This window comes from Diabrotica undecimpunctata, chromosome 7 (genome assembly GCF_040954645.1).
Source record: "Diabrotica undecimpunctata isolate CICGRU chromosome 7, icDiaUnde3, whole genome shotgun sequence".
Lineage (NCBI taxonomy): Eukaryota > Metazoa > Arthropoda > Insecta > Coleoptera > Chrysomelidae > Diabrotica > Diabrotica undecimpunctata.
The window spans coordinates 97210036-97230606 of record NC_092809.1 but is presented as its reverse complement, the minus strand read 5'-3'; the positions used below and the strand labels follow the sequence as shown (position 1 = coordinate 97230606).

Below are 20571 nucleotides of genomic sequence, written 5' to 3'. Positions count from 1 at the left end.
AATTAGTTGATTGTTAAATCCAAAAAAAAAATTATATTTACCTCCTAAATCTTGCAGTGATTTTTCATTTCCACCATACTCTTTTGGTAATATTTCTCTAGGTATAAATTTGTACAGATCAGTAAGGGACTCATGAACAAAAATCTGAAATAATATAAATTGTATTTATTATTTTTTTTTATAAAACAGGCTTTAGTGTTTGAACTTAGTGTTTATTAATTTATGATTTAAATTCTAGTAGAACTACTTCAATTTTTATAGTTGGTTTTTAAACTAATTGTGTTATTGTTATACGTTGAGCCGTTTAGACGCTACAAGCTTGGTGTTCTTTTAGCAATGCCGCCATCTTTGTTTTTTTGTGTTAACGTATTCGTTACCCACTCCCATTTCGACGATACCTTTTACGTCACGATCCGATTAGCCGTCGCGCCTCCACCATAAAAAGAGCCAGAAATGACCAGAATGGACCTTATGGGATTTCTTATGGGATTTAACATGGGAAAATACGCCGTACTTTCATAGCCCCTTTACTGTTCATGTTGTAGTAAAGGGTGCGAAGACCGGTTCACTTATCTTTTATTGCCACCATCTAAACATGTTCTTGAAATTAAAGTCTTAATTAGTGACAATTTATCGACCTATATATTATTAAAATTGTTACAGTTATGTGAAGCAGGAAGCATTAAATTTGTGTGTCTTCCTATCAATTGTACGCACCAACACAGCCATTAGTTATCACCTACTTTCGATGAAAATAGCGAAATATTTTGGTAGAATACAAAACACTGAATGTTAACATCAACTTAATCCTAAAAAGCACCTTTTCCACCATATTGAAAAATCTGGTTGAAATTATTAGTGTAAATGGCGGAAAAAATTTTGAAAGTGGCCTTTAGAAATTTATGGCAATGGCATGAAGTCTGCGTAATAAAATTCTACCACTTTGGTAATATTGATTTCACACAGCCATTGAAACTTGGACCAATATTTCTTTCCAAATTTAAAGAAAAGCTTGTAAATTATTTTATTGTTCATTGTTTGTTAAGAAATTGTGTTCTTTGTGAATCTAAGCCCTATGTAGAGTTTGATGTTTATTGCAAATCAAGTGAATCATAATTATTAACAAAATCTGTTTTATTTTTATTGAGTGCTTTATGATATACAATGTTTTTTTTATTATCTGGCGAATAAACAAACAAATCTGATGGTTTTCCAACACGGGAACAGGCAACATACAATTGACCAGGTGAGAAACATGGGTTTTCTAGATTAATACCAAAAACACCTAGTAATTGCCCCTGGAACTTATTTATGGTCATAGCAAAAGCAAGCCGCACTGGAAACTGTAGTTATTTAAATTCAAATGGTACATCAGTTGAAATCATTGGTATGTGTGGTATCAAAACGTCTTCTCCTTTATACTTTCCTTTCAGTATAGTTGCTTCCATCACGTTGTTCAATAATTTTTTTATTGCCAACCGTGTGCCGTTGCAAAGACGCGGTTGGTTGATATTTCTCAACATTATAACTACCGATTCAACCTTTAATTGAAGATTGTGAGGTGGCAATCCTGGTAAAACCAGTGAGTTTAAAAATTCAGGCGGATAGTTGACGACATCATCTTGGTTAGTAGCCGAATCAACTGATTTATATATCCTTAATTCGCCTTTAATTTGTTCTTGAATTTTGAAATTTAATTTATTTACATCTATGTTTTTTGGAGCCAATATAGCCCGTTCGCTAAACCAATCATGATTTCTATAATTTTGAGCAACATTTGGAAACACTTGATTAACTGCTATAATACATACCTTAAAAGTTGGCATAAAATTTTCCCGAATTACGTTTGTTGCCCCAAATGACGTCATTTGAAAGCAATTGTTATATTGTTGGGAATTTGACAAAAAGTGTATGAAATCTGGTCCTATTCCTGAAACCAATGAGTACAATGGCTCTGGTGGTGGATCCACTGATATCAATTTCACTTTCCCATTTACGCAACATAATCCATTGGCTTCATTTTTGTATTTCAATGCCTTAAAATGAGAGCAAACCAAGTTCATAGATCTAATAGTAACACATTGGTAGTTACTGTTGTCAATTCAATTAACAAATCGTAATTAAAAGCAGCGCGATTATTAGTTGAATCTCTCGCTCTCGCTTCCCGCGTTTGTGATATACGAATTCTTTCACGTTCATTTCGGTCGCCACTTTCTTGTGCAGTATGATTAGATCGGTAATTAGTTTGGTTTGTAGCATTTCGGTTTCTTCTACCTAAATACTTCGGGTTATATGAGGCATATCGAATATAATTAATAATTATTAATCACAGGTATTAAAACACTTTGCACAAAACACGATATAAAACAATCAATCAAAAATAAATCGAAGAAAACTGGAGAATTTGTTTTGTTTATCAAGTTCACAAAAGAAAACTGAGTAGATAAGGTAACAGAAAATCCAAGAAAAACAACACGTATGTGTACACTAATGTACACCGGCAAATTGACAGGTTGTTGTTGTCTATGAAATCCCTACGTTGTCTTTGAAAGAGAATATAATCAAAGAGGATATAACACTACGTTTTAGTTTTTTTTAACTTTTTTTTAATTTGATATGACTTGGAGTCAATTCCTTTAAGCCAATACAATGTTGTATGTGTATAGAGTATATTTACTTAATTATTAAAGATAATACACGCTTTTTAACGCGATTAGATGCAACGACGTGAAAACTGATGAAATTTATGTCGCGTTCCGAATCTAAAACAAAAGAAAGAATATTGCGAGGCCAATCAAATCTATAGCTCTTACATTTTTTGACTTTTAAATTTGGTCGGGTTCGCGATATTATTACTTTTGTGTGAACGCATTAGGTCCTGCAACGTAAACACGCACACACACAAAAGCGCACACACACGAACACGCACACACATACATTTGATTGAATTTGAACTTTGTGCAGAATAAAGCGCAAATTGACTCTTTTACCTTAGGAACACACCTACATTGTTTAGATAGCAGTGAGTGCTTTTAATTTAATATAAACTTTATTAAATAGCAATAAAGTTTAAATTGACTCTACATTTAGTTAAAAATATTTGTATGAGAAAAAGAAAAGGGCTGTTTTAGGGTTTTACTGGAAATTATTTGAATTTTTCTCGCCGTAAAAACCATCCTTAAACTTCAAGGAACATTTTAAAAAAAGAATTGTTAAGATAGGTTCATGCGTTGTTGAGTTATGCGCTTACCAACACATTTTGCGATTCATTTTTATATTATGGATTTATTTAGGTTCTTTTTATAAAAAATTTTTAGGAATAGGTTGATTTGAATATTATGGTAAATCAGGATAAATTAGTCAATTAAATGAAAGAATATTTTTACAGGTATTTTTTTTAAATCATTTAAAATTTTATTTATTATTGTTAATTTTTTGATTAATTTTTTTACTTTTAAATATTTATTACTTAAATAGCTTATAATTACAGTATAATATTGAAATTGTTAGGGAAGTTATAAACCTTTAAGTTTTTATAAGAAAAATCCTAATCTTATAATGAAAATTTAATGTTTTTATTAAACTATATAAATAAAAGTAAATACAATGTTTGTATTTTGAGAACGATTTCCGAAGTCGAAATTAAAACGCCATTAAAATTACTTTAACCTTTAATTGTTTCTTATTCCCATTTAAATAGAAATTTAGAAACATTCTTTTATGTATTCATAATATGTACTGCAATCGACATTTAAACTTCGAGAGTCACCAGACATTACGATACAATTTTTTTAAGTAATTTTTGTCATTCGTGCTCTATTGATTATTTAATTTCTTTAAGGAATTTAATATTGCTGTTTTTAGAATAAGATTAGAATAATAACGAAGAAATAAATAAATGACAAAATATCTCAACTAAAATCTAATAAGTACGGAAAGAATACCACCAAGAGAGAAGATAGATATTTGAAAGAGCTTTGCCTGAAAATTACATAATATAACAGCACAGCAGCAGCTCTTTAGAACCATAATATTTTTGACGATGACCTATTTAAATATATTTGGATTTATATATATATATATATATATATATATATATATATATATATAAATATATATATATATATATATATATATATATATATATATATATAAATATATATATATATATATATATATATATATATATATATATATATATATATATATATACTTCTTACTTACTTTTTCCCTTAGGCTTTTATACAGGTATTTTCTTAATAACGAGATTAGGACATCGGCAACATTGGAAGGATTAATAATATGAAGTTCTTTAACTTGATTACTCCATACTTCCTAAAATAATAACAGATATACTTTCAGATAGACTGTATAAAGTCTAAATATTTAATTTTTTCTTATAGTAGAGAATATAATTATTCTTGTTAATATGAAGTAAACAAAATCACAATATATTAAAAATATATTGCTAAAATTCACTTAACATTGCAGGAATAAAATTATTTACAAAAAAATTATGCACAAATTATGAAAAATATTGACTGGTTAATAAATAGGTAGAAAAAGAACTACAGATGTGGGCAAAAGGTTTTGCAGAAAGTGAACTTTAAGATCTATGATTAAAGGCTATAGATACGTACGCTCTACGTGTATTTTTAAAGAATCTACAAATTAATATCTGTATAGAAATAAAGAAGGTCCGTGAAACAAAAACGCTTATCGATTGGAATTGATTATTATTGATAAGCGACACATCAAATCAAAAATCAAACATTTATTGTTAATTATTTAATATTTGTATAATTTTTATTTATATTATAGTACGACATAAACAATTAATGAATGAAAAAACTGGAATTATTCGGGCTGTGGGTGTATAGAAGAATTCTGAGAATATCTTGGACAGAACACGTCACAAATAAAGAGGTTTTGGGAAGAATGAATTAAGAAATAGAAATTTTAAATAGGGAGGCGTAGAATGTCATGGCTGCGCAACCTGAGAGAGTATTACGGATGTACATCAAATGAAGTTTTTAGAGCAGCCGTCTCAAAAGTCCGAATAGCTATGATGATTGCCGACCTCCGCCGCGGAGATGGCACTTGAAGAAGAAGATTTATATCATAGAGTCGTTCTTTTTCGAATCGAAAATGTGATAAAAGGCTCTGTAAACTAAAATATAAATAATAAGAAGAAATTGATCTGCAATAGAGAGATAATGTTAGTGAAATATTTCAAAGCTTCAAGAGATAGACACTTCACTATAATACAGGGAAGATGTTTAGTTTGTGATGTGAAACATATAAAATTTCTGATATCTTAAAATAATTTGATCGTACAATCCAGAAATCACAAACCCTGATTAATTATCGATTTATAATCTCAATTAATATTTGTCATTAATAACAAATGTGGAATAATCTTAAAAATCGGTATCAATCGATATCTCTCATATTCTTCCAAACTTTGACGGAACGCTACTATCGAACATTTATTGAAATTTGAACATATATACATATTTATATACATATTTATATATATATATATATATATACATATATATATATATATATATATATATATATATATATATATATATATATATACATATATATACATATATATATATATATATATACATATATATATATATATATATATAATATATATATATATATATATACATATATATATATATATATATATATATATATATATATATATATATATATATATATTACTGATATTACTGAGTTCTCGGGAAGAACCGCGTTGAGAATTTAAAACTCGACGTTTCGGCACCCATTTTGTAGCCATTATCAAGAGGGATACGGTTCGGTTCGAGTTCGGGGTCTCAATCTGCCTACTCCCCTCACTCGAGACGTACCAGTATCGTGTTCTATATTGCAAGAACTGTCTCTCGGCACTGAGGTCTCACTTTTAATGAGCGGATGGGAGCGATGGTTTTTGCTTTTTCGAAATCTATTTTGTGGCCTGTCTGAATATGATGTTGGGCTAGGGCTGAAGTGGTATCGGAATGTTTGACTGATAGAGAATGTTCGTAAAGACGGTTATGGATTCGTCGGTTTGTCTGTCCTACGTATGTACGTGGGCAACTGGAACAAGGTATCTCGTAGACACCATGGTCTTCATTGGGGATTTGGTCTTTTACGGATCTAACGAGATTGGACAATTTGGAGTGAGTGGTGAAGATAGTTTTGATATTAAGAGGGATAAGAGTTTTACTGATCTTGTCAGTGACACCTTTAATAAAAGGTAGAAAGATTTTGGGTTGATCCGGCGGCAAGGTTTCTTTTTTGGATGGAATGGGGTTTAGAAGTTTTTTTTTTGAATGCTTCTATTGATTTGGGTTTTGTGGTAGCCGTTTTGTAGGAGTGTTTGTCTTATTGAATTGATTTCGGATGACCTGTGATTGTTGTCGCTAAGTCTTATGGAACGGGAAATAAGAGTGTTGATGACTGAATTAAGTTGGGCGGGGTGATGATGTGACTGGGCATTGAGATAGCGGTTTGTATGAGTGGGTTTCCGGTACACGGAATAGGAAAAACTGTGACTCAACTTCCATCGTGAATTGAATGCTGGGATGTATTCCATTCAGGTGGGAGAGGAAAAGATCTAATGTGTCTTTACCATGGGGCCAAATGACAAAGGTGTCATCAACGTACCGTAACCAGCAGGTGGGTTTGAGATTTGACGAGGACAAGGCTACTGTTTCGAAATGTTCCATGTATATATCTGCTATTACGGGAGAGAGGGGCGATCCCATTGGGGCACCTTTGATTTGACGATAGAAACGATTTTGGAACGTGAAATATGTATTAGACATGCAGTGTTTTATAAGAGATAATGTGTCTTGGGGAATTTGATGATTAGAGTCCAAGATGGAAATGGTTTCATCGATGGGAATGTTGGTGAATAAAGAAACAATGTCAAAACTGACTAGTATGTCTGAGGGCGAAATAGAAAAGTTTTTCAGAAGATCAATGAAATGAAAAGAGTTTTTGACAAAGGACGAGGCGTTTTCGGCTAATGGTTGTAAAGATGAAGCGAGAAGTTTTGCCAATTTCTGAGTGGGACAGTTGTATGCACTGACGATGGGTCTTAGGGGAACATTGGGCTTATGGATTTTTGGAAGGCCGTATATCTTTGGAATTCGGGATGATTTTTCTCTGGGTATAAGAGATTTTTTGAGATCTGGATATAGAGTAGACTTATTTATAATGGATTTGGTCGTTTTTTCTAGATATATGGTTGGATCATTTGGGACATGTTTGTATTCTGTGGAATTCAGAAGTTCGGACATTTTGTCGAAATAGTTAGAAGAGTTGAGAATGACGCTGGCATTACCTTTGTCGGCCGGAAGGATGACGATGTCAGGGTTGTTGTAAAGTTCTTTGAGGGCACGTCTTTCTGAAAGACTGATATTTGAAGGTGGGGGTTTGGAAGTACGGAGAATTCTGGCGACATCTTGTCTGGCAACTTCGGCTTGGTCGGAAGGAAGATGGGAAATAGCTTCTTCAGTTTGACAAATAATTTTCTCAGTTGGGATGGAAAGAGGAGTGACAGAAAAATTGAAGCCTTTTGACAGAGCTTTGGTAGCTGAATCGGATATGTGAATATCTGAGAAATTGTGGACAACAGTAGAAGGTTGTTGATTTGAAACGGGCGGTGGATTTTGCTGAGAGATAAGTTGGTCCAGTTTGCGTTTCTGGGTTTGGGTTTTGTTGTCAGAAATGTGTTGGGCTTTTTGGTGAGAAAGACGATCGAAAGTGTCCCATAATAATGGATGGATATTGAAAGAGTGGATGTCATTGTAGGTTTTAAGAAGTTGGGAATTTGTTGTATCTAAGTTGCGTCGGGTGGAATGAATTGAATTTCTAAGAAGCGAAAAACCAGTGGCTCTAAGAATTTTGGAAATTGATGAAGATTTGGTGTGATGTTTAACTTGTAAAGATTTTGGAATGACTTGATGGTCACGACATGATTTAAGAAAAGCAAGATCACAGAGAAGACGGTATTTGCGTGTCAGAAGATTAGAAAAAGATTTGGTAAGAATGAAAAATTCCTCCCCGTAGAGGCGAATAAAATGTTCGGATAAGTTTCCGCGGTCAGATAAATGAAAATTACTGAGTTCTCGGGAAGAACCGCGTTGAGAATTTAAAACTCGACGTTTCGGCACCCATTTTGGAGCCATTATCAAGAGGGATACGGTTCGGTTCGAGTTCGGGGTCTCAATCTGGCTACTCCCCTCACTCGAGACGTACCAGTATCGTGTTCTATATTGCAAGAACTGTCTCTCGGCACTGAGGTCTCAATCTGCCTACTCCCCAGTGTCGAGTGACAACCGGTCTTTACCCTGTGTGGCTGCTTTTATACTCGCTGTATGCATCGTGTCCCATCCATTATTATGGGACACTTTCTTCTATATATATATATATATATATATATATATATATATATATATATATATATATATATATATATATATATATATATATATATATATATATATATATAAAGATATATTAAATCTAGAGCTAAGATTAATACTATTACAGGAAGACACTACTAAACTGATCACTAACCAATGCATTACAGGTGCTGGAAATAGAGGAGGGTTTATTTATACCTTCGATGGTAACGTAGTTTGGGTGGAGATTGGTGTGAGGGTTTGCGTGGGAATTGGCGCGGGGATTGGCGCGAACATTTCTGACAGAAGGATTTTGATTGATGGGTGGAGTGGACGATTACCTTCGACTTGGAGACCTCTCATAAAGAAAACAAAGGTTTTATATTAATTCATTTGATAGTAATAATCTTAGCACTAGGTTTAGTTGTACTACCGTCTCCTAATTGTTTCCTCCTTAAGTGGTTCATGTACAAAGGTGCCATAAGTGACTTATAATTTAAAACGTAATCATTTTTTACTTATACAAGTGTATTTTTAAATTATAATTAGATAAGACATAGTTTTGTAATATATATTTGATTTGATAAGCGAGATCTTTCGAAATTTTCAAAAGTTGTGCCCCCTTATTTTTTTCCGCCAAAAATAGCGCCCTTTATCCGGGTTTAATTCTGTATTAATAAAATCATATGAAGTTCGACCTCTGGATTCCTCATAAAACTCTGTGATCTAAACTCTATAAATTATTAATATAACAGTATTTTGTGAATAATTAGTCTTACCTCAATTATGAAATCTAGTTTTTTGAAGAATTGGGGAGTTGTAATTTTTGCGTGTCCCAGCTTCACGTTACTATAATCAACAATATAAATATCGCCCAATGAGACATCTTCCCAAATTCTTACTTCGTTTATATGGGTCATCATAGCGATAGCTTGATCGCCAATAAAGTTTGCAGGATCACCGTTTAGTTTGGACCAAATCACTCTTTGAAGTTTTGGTGTCAGAGTCGGAAGTGGAACAAGTAGTCTGTTAGATTAAAAAATTAAGAAGGTTTAAAAGTCGTATAACGTTACTAGATTAAACAGGTTTTTATGATAATTTTTTAACCATTTTCAAAAAGAAATAAAAATAAATAAAATATATTAAAAAGATTAAAAATATAATGTAAAGCAATGTCTTGTACTTACATTTCTTCGTATATAGCCTTCATATTCGAAGAGAGAGGGAGAGTATTATGAAAAATACCTGGCAAAATTGTCTTTACTGTATAGTATACATCCAAAGATTGTTTTGTTTTCTCTATACTAAAATTGGTATTCACCAGAAAATAGGTGATCATGGTGTCGCCTGTAAAATTTAAAAAATAAAAATTAAGAGTTTAGTTTTATACAATATAAGTCATATATATATTGAGTCAAGTTGTAACTATGGTTTACGAAGAAATCAGTAGTCTGTCTCCTGCCAAAGAAATAGATAAAAAATCAGGAATTCAAATCCCCATTAGACATTGAATCAATTCAAGAAATACTAAAACCAACAGTGATTTCACGGTTTATCAAATAATTTCATCTTAATCTATGAACAAGCTATTAACCAGAGCAGTTATTTTTAAAGTGGTCTACGTGGGCGAAAAAAAAAATTTAGGGGGTCTATGAAATGGAAATGGTGGCCAATGGCAAGACATTTCGAAAATTGCAAAAAACTGAATAATTGATATAATTTTGACAAAATTATATAAATATAATATTATTAATATAATTAATACCGTTGGTCTAAAACTGCTTTCACTTGATCTAAGAGTATTTTACACGCGTCCCATTTGTTCCATAGTACAGTCCATCTAATTTACTTACCGTTGTACGTCATTATCATTGACAGAGATCGAAGTTGACATAGTTGCCAAAGTATATAAAATCCTAAATCCATTTTAGATCAAATAGGTTACATAATTATTTCAAAAGTGGAATTATAAGCTACCATCTCTTTACAACGACTATTTAAATTCTTACGTGACATTTTTAAAATAAAACACACTAATTTTGTTTTAAAAAGAACAGATTTTATTAAGTAGATAAAAATATAAAACAAGAGGTATTCACTTTAAAATTCAAAATAATAAAGTACAAAAACACCGCAACAGTCAAATAAGTGTTACCAATTTATGCCAAAATATCACCTTCGTTCGATTACAGTTACAGTGTGTTCCGAACAAATGCTCTTCATAAAAACGCTTTATAATGCATTTTATACCAATTAAATGAAACATATTATTATGTATTTCTTTAAGTTAACATTAATAGAAATCTTTAAATATTATTTCTACGCGTATATAATAAAATAGGTCTCGTGGCTGTAATGCCAGTGTACTCGGCAAAGTGATTCTAAAAAAGAACACACCTACCGCCTAAATATTTCGTGTTGGTATCATGTGACCTCACGGGCTATGACGCTGATGACGTGCAACAGTAAGTAAATTAGATTAAGTATATGCGCCTAACTTAGTGTCTGACTCTAAGCTCTTTCTTGGCAATAAAACTAACCTTATTTTATAATAACAATTAAATTAAAGTGAATTAATATTTTTAAAAGATATTACCCAAAGTTTTGTATTAGTTTTTAGAAAAGATAGGCAAGACTTGAGTTATTATTAGTTCAATATCCAAATCATGCCCAATTACACAGGTTTATCTCAATGTCTTTGTGCCTTTTATGCAGCAAATGTTTAGCAATGACGCTATTAATTTTTCTAAGCTGGAAGATCATCTGAAAAGAAGTTACCTTGGTAAAACAAATAAAGATTTAAAATATTTTCAAACACTTAAAGAGAAACTTCAGAAGAGACTCACGGTGGACAAAATGATCGATACAAAGTCACCAAGAAACGATGATGGTTTGCAAGCGACTTCCAATATACTGTTAGCAAAATCCAAAAAACTGCATACTATCGAAGAACAGTTAATTTTGCCAGCCGTTGAAGAAGTTTCTTCAAAAACTTGCATCTGATAATATTAAAAAAAATTCTTTAACAACAAGATCAAAGACATATTAATGAATTGAGTTATGATATTGAAAGCTTCTTGTGTGATTATTTACAAACGACCCATTTTTCTATACAGCTGTACGAGTCTTTATTATGGATCAAAATATCCACGAAGAATTGCTATTTACGAGAAATTTGACAACCGATATATCGGTAACTACAGCGTCGTTTTATAAGTTTTTAAAAGAAAAGGTAAACGGAGTTTACCTTTTCTTTTAAAACAATGCGTTGAATACGCGGTTCTTCTACTTCTACTTCTTCACACTAGTCTAGGCTGGTTATTAAAAGGCTTGCGCCTGACAAGATTTTTTACATTATTTGGAGCTGTTTAGAGTTTCTCGGTAGTAATGATGAAAATTTGAAAGAAAATTATTGAAGAGAAAAACAGACGTTGTTTATTTAACAGATTTGTTGCTAAATTTAAAATGGTGAACTTGCAGTCGAAAGGAGACAATTTAAATATAAAATCAAAGTCGATAATTTTAGCGTTTCTTGCCAGAATTAAACTGATGAAGCAAAACATTGAACGATATGAATTTTCGCAGCTCTTCAATTTGTCCTAAGTAATCTGACAGAAATACAATGTTTCAATATATGTTCCACATTTGAATGCCGTCTATCCAGATTTTAAAACTAGATTTAAGGATATTTTGAAACTGGTAATACTACAATGGATTTTCAACCGAATTGGTGACATTGAAGAAACGGATGTTAGATTAAAAGAGGAATTGATTGAAATTAATTAGTTATAATTTATTTTTTTCAACTTTTCGCTTTCACTGTTACATTTTCTTTAATCAAATTTCAATGAAAATGAAGAAAAAATTCTAAATATAAGATGAGCTATGATTGTAACTAAATGTTAGGGGTAAAAAATACTTAGATGTATATGTCCACTAACAAAAAAGGATACAATTGATACAAATTGATAACAATGAAAAATTGTTGATTAGAAAGTTTCTAAAAGGAGTAGGAAGAGAAGATTGAAAAAGAATTGGTAGAAGATACTGACTTTAACAAGATTGTCAGCAATATTGATGATACATGTCAGTAAAGGTGATTGATTTTGTTATGACCTATTCAGGATTATGAAAGAATATATATGATTAATATACGTATTGTTGTGAATTTATTAATTGTTATGTCTTTAATTTATAATGTCTTTACTAATTTATTATATTGTTCCTACTTTAATTTATTAAAAGGCACGATAATTTATATAAGTTTATTTATCACTAAATATACATAATTTATTAGTAGGCGAGCGTAACAACAATATCGCGAGCGCGAATCTTCTTTATTAACTGTCCCTCCATAACCAAAATTCCTCTATAAATATAAAGTCCTGTTATTCGAGAATGAAAACAGTTGTTTCTCGAAACACATCGAACATAGACCGCTGTTTTGCTGAAAGGCCTTCTAGACAGAGCGGCGAATTGTTCTCAGAACCGGTATGGTTAAATCGGCTTGTCTCCAGAAGGTTCGAATTGTTGTTTTTATTACAAAGGGGGACCCATCGTGTGTCAGGTAGGCATTACCTAAAAAATACGTGAATGAATGAAAATATTAGTAATAAATATATTTACGGTTTTGGGTCAGAATTTATCGTAACATTGCCCCCCTCTTAAAAGATTGTTCCTCCTGGAACCTTGTCAGGACTGGAACCGGAACGGTATGCTGGTATCGGCAACTGGACCCTCTTTTACAACTTCCAGTTGTATAAAAATGACAAGGGACGGTTTTCTCTCCGCACCAGTAACTATGCGGATTGCAACAGACTAACACCTGGACTTCGGTGTCTTTAAAGATCTCTTCCACCATATTTCGGATAACCCTCCAATCTAATTGGCGGCACTCCAACTTTGGCATGGCTAACTTTTGCACGTCGGACTCTAGTACGTGCTCTCTCAATTGAAGTAAGGCTTCCCATACATCTCGGTAGGTAGGTTGGTCACGGGCAGTGTCTTTTGTTACCAGGTAGAAAAGGTAACGTGATGCCTCTTGGAGTTTCAAGGTTTTACCGGGAGCTGGCACCTGGCATTGAAGTTCTGCAACTCGACCAAACTTCCTTCGAAAGACGGATGCCAACCCTGGTGCGTCTTTGATACTGGCCGGGATGGTAAGGGCCAGCGAGTAGTCAACGGGGAGCGCGAGTAGATCTTGCTTTTCTTCAGTGGTAACACCATGTCTCGCTTTACCGGTACCTCCATAGGCACCCATGAATTCCTCAAACGTGAGGTCAGACACATCTTGGACTTGGTTTACTTCCACTTCTTCATCTACGTCGTGGTCACCTTCGAAAGACGCCAGCCGGTTATGGTGTACTATCATCGGCTTTCCCCTCGGAATCTTGCTTATTCGATAGATGACATCGTTGATCTTCTCCATGATGAGGTATGGACCTTCCCAAAACTGCTGCAATTTGGGAGAACAACCTTTCCGCTTCTTGGGATTATACAGCCAGACTTTGTCGTTCTTCTTAAAGCAACCCTTTTCGGCTTGTGTATCGTACCGTTTCTTCATTCGGTCGCTAGCGATCTGAAGGTGGGAACGGACCAACTCATGTACATCGTCCATTCTTCTTCGTAATTCGATCACATAATCTTCACCTGCTACATCTTCTCCAGGTCGACACCCAAACTCTAGATCACAAGGTAGTCGCATTTCGCGTCCGAATAGTACTTTGGCTGGTGTCTGGCCTGTTGATTCGTTAACAGCAGATCTGTAGGCCATTGTGAAGAACGGAAGGTATTGGTCCCAGTCTCGCTGATGATCGGACACCATCTTTGTCAAATACTTGCCAACTGTCCTATTCATTCGTTCTACCATACCATCCGATTGCGGATGATACGCGGTAGTTCTTGTTTTCTTCATGCCTAGTCTATCACATATTCCTTGGAATAGATCGCTTTCGAAGTTCCTGCCTTGGTCACTATGGATCACCAAAGGCACTCCAAATCGGCTGATATATTCTTGGATCAACTTATCTGCAACGGTGGCGGCCTTCTGGTCTGGAAGTGCGTAAATCTCGACCCACTTAGTGAAGTAATCCATTACTACCAGCATGTACTTGCCTCCCTTTTCACTTTCTGGAAATGGCCCAGCGATGTCCAAAGCTATTCTTTCAAACGGGCTTCCAACATTATATTGTCTCATAGGAGCTCTCCTTTTTCGGTAAGGCCCGTTACTCGTGGCACAAATAGTACATTTCTTACACCAGTCTTTTACATCGTCGGAACTGTTCATCCAAAAAAACCGTTCCCGAATTCGCTGAAGGGTTTTCCTTACACCAAAATGCCCTCCCGATGGACTGTCGTGTAACTGACGAAGTACTTCGGCTATTCTGCTCTTTGGGATCACCAACTGTCTTCTCTTCTCTGAACCGTCATCATTTTCCAGGACTCGTTTGAGCAAGCCATCTTCGATGATAAATGAGTCCCACTGGGCCCAATACGTCTTAACTACTGAGCATAGGTTTGATATTTCCTGCCAAGGTGGTCGACGGTTCTCCTCTTTCCATTTTCGGATTTTCTGTATAACTGGATCTCTCTCTTGTTCTTCCCTTATCTTAGTAGGCGTCCAGTCGTCGTTGACAATCGTCGTTCTTAGCACTGCTGCTTCCTTGGATTCCGTTTTGTTGCAGTGGGAACACTCTGCTGGGCATGGCCTTCTGGAAAGAGAATCAGTGTTTCTGTGGCTAACTCCGGCCCGGTGCTCAATCTTAAAATCGTATTCTTGGAGTCGTTCGATCCACCTGGCTATCTGACCCTCTGGATTCTTAAACTGCATCAACCACTTAAGGGCGGCATGGTCGGTTCGGATTAGAAACTTTCTGCCATAGAGGTATTGGTAGAAGTGCTCTACTGATTTAACTACTGCTAGAAGTTCTCTTCTCGTGACGCAATAATTCCGCTCAGGTTTTGAAAGGACTTGTTCTAAGTCCTAGGACTTTCAGACTAAAATATCCAAGGACTCGTTCCTGTCCTCCTTGAATCTGAGACAGCACTCCTCCAATTCCCACGTTACTTGCATCCGTATCTAAGATGAACTCTCCTTCTGGCAGTGGATACCCCAAAATTGGTGCTGTTATTAAATGCTTTTTCAACGTTTCAAAGGCATTTTGGCAGTCTATATCCCAGCGGTATTCTCTTGCTTCCTCTGTAAGTCGCGTTAATGGCTTAGCAATATCTGCAAACTTCTTAATAAACCTCCGGTAGTAAGTACATAGTCCAAGAAAACTTCTCACTTGATGTTTGTCAGTTGGTTTTGGCCATTCCTTAATGGAATCGATTTTTCCCTTATCCACGGCCACTCCTTCTTTACTGACTATATGACCCAGATAATTGACTTTACCTTGAAATAGCTGGCACTTCTTGGGGTTTAGCATCAATTGGGCAGCTTTAAGTCGATTAAAAACGTTTTCTAAATTCCTCAAATGATCTTCGAATGTCTCCCCCAAGACGATTATGTCATCTAAATAAACCAGGCATGTTTTCCAAGATAACCCTCTCAACACATTTTCCATAAGCCTCTCAAATGTCGCAGGAGCATTACAAAGTCCAAATGGCATAACGTTGAATTGCCACAATCCAGATCCTGTGGTGAAGGCTGTCTTTTCTTTATCGACTGGGTCCATTTCTACCTGCCAGTATCCAGAGTTCAAATCTAAAGTAGAAAACAATTTACTTCCAGCCAATGTGTCCAATGTGTCATCGATCCGAGGCAGAGGATAACTATCTTTCTTGGTAACGTTGTTCAGCAAACGGTAATCCACACAGAACCTCGTCGTTCCGTCTTTCTTCTTAACCAGGACCACCGGAGAGACCCATGGACTCGTAGAAGGTTCTATCACCCCGTCTTTCTTCATTTCCTGAACAATCGTTTCAGAGACCTGTTATGATGGAGCCTTGGAACCACGACGATGAGGTTGGCCGTGGAATCATAATTGGAAAGGAATTGGTGACTTTGGCTAAGGAAATTCCTGTGAGGCTTATCAATGTCAATGACTACCCAGTGACCATAAAGAAAGAGACAAAAGTAGGAACTTGTGTACCTGTGACATCCATAATCCGTCAGGCGACAACATCTGATAATTCCAACGACAAATTCGACCAAATGGTTGCAGTTGCAGGACAGTCTCTAAATCAGATGGAGAAAAGGAAATTAAAGGAATTTCTGCGGCAGTATCGTGATATTTTCGTACCGAAAGGAGGAAAGACGGGAAGAACTACCGTTGTTAAGCATAAAATTGATACTGGTAATGCTAAGCCAATTCGTCAAACAGCTCGACGATTACCACAGGCGAAGAGAGAGGAAGCCCTTCGTCCACAATTCCCTGTAGCCGCGCTACTATGATCGTTTCGCTTCTCGCAGGCACGACTGTATCTTCTTTAATGGCTGCTTGCACAGTGTTGTCATTATGTGGATGGAGAAATACTTCCTCGTTGCCAACTTTGATTACCTTATTCTTAAAATCCAATTGGAATCCATGCATATTCATTACGTCCATTCCTAATATAACATCCTCTTCGATGTCAGCAACTATAACAGTATGGACAAACTTTTCTGCTCCAATTCAAAATTGTACCTGGATTTCTCCATGAATGTTGGCATTTTCACCTGTAGCGGTCCGAAGTCGCAACCTCGTTGGTAACAGTTTCTTTCGGCTGTTTATAACTGTCGGGCGTATAATGGTTCTGGTCGCTCCGGTATCCACCAACAACGTATGTCTTTTACCATTTATTTCTCCATCTACATATACACTATCTTCACGACATTTCAAAGAAGCTATTAGTATAAGAGGGTCTTTGGAAAAGTTCCGGGTCGAAGCTGCTCCCCTAAAGCCGACTCGTTCTGGTTTTCCTGATGGTGAGTTTCTTGATTTTATGGTCTTCGTTTTCTTGCATGTAATAATTTTCATCATATTAACGAGCTGGTCAAGTTTATCTTCATCTCCTTCCTCTTTTACAGTCCTAACTTTACTGTATCCTCCAGAGGCCTGCATAGCTGACTCGTATTCGAGGGCGGCGGATAAGACATCAACTAGCGTCTTGTGACGAGCTAATCGTAGTGTTCTCTGCATTTCATGATCACGAAGACCATCAATAAACGTTTGAACGGCCAATTTTTCCATCATGTCTTCGGGAGCTGTTGGATAAGCATATCGTACTAATCTGGCAATATCTACCTCATATTCTTGAAGAGCCTCATCTTTCTTTTGTCTTCGATTTTTAAGCTGCGACTGATATACATGCTCCAAATGTTCGTGGCCATATCGCATGTTTAACCTCTTCTTCAGTTGTTCGAAATCATCGGTCTCCTCTACGGCTATGGTCTGAAGCACATCTAAGGCATCTCCTCGAAGAGCGATAGTCAGGTTTACAGCCTTTTCTTTTTCAGACCATCCATTTGCTCTTGCAGCTGATTCGAACTGTTTCATGTAGTTGTTCCATGACGATTTTCCGTCGAAAGTTGGGACTTTGACATGCACAGAACTTCCACTTCCTTCAAATTTCGGCCGTGTTTCCAACTTACATTTCGTCTCGTCTTCTTTTATCTCTACTCTAATTGGATTGTTTCCTCTCTCTGCTGTCCCTGTTTCCTCCATCTTCCTTTCCATCTCTTTCCATATCTTTTCTTCGAAGGCCAACATATCGGCAGCAACTTGGTTTTTTAACGAAGACACTCTATCGTCAAGAGCAGACATCTTAGAAGTGACTTTAGAGATGTTAGCAGAAACTTTGCTTTCCAGAGAAGAAATCTCGTTAGAAACTTTGCTTTCTAAAGAAGCGATGTCGCCGGAAACTTTCGAAATATCGCCAGAAACTTTGTTCTCTAATGATGCGATGTCACCGGAAACTTTGTTCTCTAATGATGCGATGTCACCAGAAACTTTGGCTACATCACCAGAAACTTTCGAAATCGACGAGAGGACAGCATCTTCAAATATATAAGTCTCTGGATCTAGTCCTTCTTCTAGCAAAGCGTTCTTTAGTCGTTGGACTAACTCAGCCTTTTTTCCGGTAGAAGCTAATTCTCTGTCTTCGAGATGTCTTCTTAAATTCGTCACTGTGAGCTCATAAATCGTCGTCATTTTCACAATTTATTTTATATTCACTTGTATTATTATTATAAGTCTAATTTATGTTCGATCCCACTTCTGACACCATTTGTTGTGAATTTATTAATTGTTATGTCTTTAATTTATAATGTCTTTACTAATTTATTATATTGTTCCTACTTTAATTTATTAAAAGGCACGATAATTTATATAAGTTTATTTATCACTAAATATACATAATTTATTAGTAGGCGAGCGTAACAACAATATCGCGAGCGCGAATCTTCTTTATTAACTGTCCCTCCATAACCAAAATTCCTCTATAAATATAAAGTCCTGTTATTCGAGAATGAAAACAGTTGTTTCTCGAAACACATCGAACATAGACCGCTGTTTTGCTGAAAGGCCTTCTAGACAGAGCGGCGAATTGTTCTCAGAACCGGTATGGTTAAATCGGCTTGTCTCCAGAAGGTTCGAATTGTTGTTTTTATTACAAAGGGGGACCCATCGTGTGTCAGGTAGGCATTACCTAAAAAATACGTGAATGAATGAAAATATTAGTAATAAATATATTTACGGTTTTGGGTCAGAATTTATCGTAACAGTATTAACATATATTTTAATATGAATTAGAAACAAAAAAATTATCCGATAGGTACTCAGGATCAAAAGTAAGCTAAAATACCGAATTGTTTGTAATTGAAAAACATTTTAAATAAAAAGAAATAGTTACCTGGTATTTCAGGAAGGTGGTCCTGAGTTTTCAGCCACTTGCTGACAACACCAACATCATAAGCAACATTTTCTTTACTTTTCCCAAAATGCTTTAAGATTTTTTGAAAATCTGTATTAAAAAACATTATTGATCTTATTTGAACTTTAAAAAGAAGACGTTAGAATAAGCCACAATATTTTGTGACCATATCTTTAAATATCAGGGAATCCAAGGTAAGCATCCATATTTAAATAATCTTATATAACTTTCAAAATATATACAAAAAACATATAATTTACTAACATACGAAACAGCTTTAATAAATAACTTAATACGATACACTTAACGTACAAAGTGTCCCAAATATTTTACACCTCATGTGACTTGGAATAATTGGTGTTTAATCGTAATTTTGAAATATATATATTGTCTGTCAAAATAAAAAAAGGGTTAAGTAAACTAAATAAGGTGTTTAAAAATAACAAGTTATATTAAAAACATTCTATGTTTTCTGTATTTTTAAAATTTAAATAAAATATTATTATAAAAATAAGTTATTTTATTATTTATTTATGTTTTATATTTTAAACAAATTCAATAAATTATTATGTTTGCTCCTAACGCCACCTTTTAACGTATTAAAAAACCAGACGTTGATTACTTATGATTATGACAAACCTGTCAAATCTAGACCAAATATTAATAATAAAATAAGTATAAATTAATATCATTTTTCCGTCGACCGACCATTTATGATCAATTTTAACACCCTCAAAATCATTGATTAATGACCCCCTATTAATGAATGATTTTCTATTAATGAACGATTTTATTATAGGCAACACAACATACATTGCTTGCATAAATTAATTAAACGCTCTTAGATTGGCAGTGACCTGTGGTGTAGGCAACCAAACATATACCTATTTATAAACCTACTAAAAAATTAATTTAAAATGAAGTAGCCGATGTTAGTACTATCTGTCATTGTATGTCATTATTTACTTTATTGTTTAAAATTCTGTGTATTTGAAAAATCAAAGGATGAATATTGACGAAGAGTTTAATTTAACTCCACCAGAATTTAACTTCTTCTATCACAGAATTTACAGAGGTCCAAGAAGACTTAAATATAAATTTGTCAAAATGCTATACAGCAGATAATTATTTATCAATATCTTCCTTTAATTTCAGTAATTGTACCATTTCGAATATTAATGTTTACTATAATAAAACTACCACTAAGGAAACTTTGAATAAAGTCAATGAAAGCTGAAAAAATTGTTGTTTATCGTTAAGTAAATAAATATTTAAACTAAGATATCTT

At 34.5% G+C, this 20571-nt stretch overlaps 1 protein-coding gene across 1 annotated transcript in view; it reads right to left on the bottom strand.

The window, feature by feature from the left end:
* LOC140446563 (uncharacterized) overlaps positions 1 to 19441 on the bottom strand; it is a 76737-nt gene extending 57296 nt beyond the window's left edge. Inside the window, exons 1-5 of the mRNA XM_072539126.1 lie at positions 19263 to 19441; positions 9617 to 9776; positions 9209 to 9455; positions 4225 to 4335; positions 42 to 144 (exon numbers count right to left, since the gene is read on the bottom strand). Of these exons, the coding sequence (XP_072395227.1) occupies positions 42 to 144; positions 4225 to 4335; positions 9209 to 9455; positions 9617 to 9776; positions 19263 to 19389 (748 nt within the window). The 5' untranslated portion in view covers positions 19390 to 19441. The remainder of the gene's footprint in view (positions 1 to 41; positions 145 to 4224; positions 4336 to 9208; positions 9456 to 9616; positions 9777 to 19262) is intronic.
* Positions 19442 to 20571: the final 1130 nt, after the last annotated feature.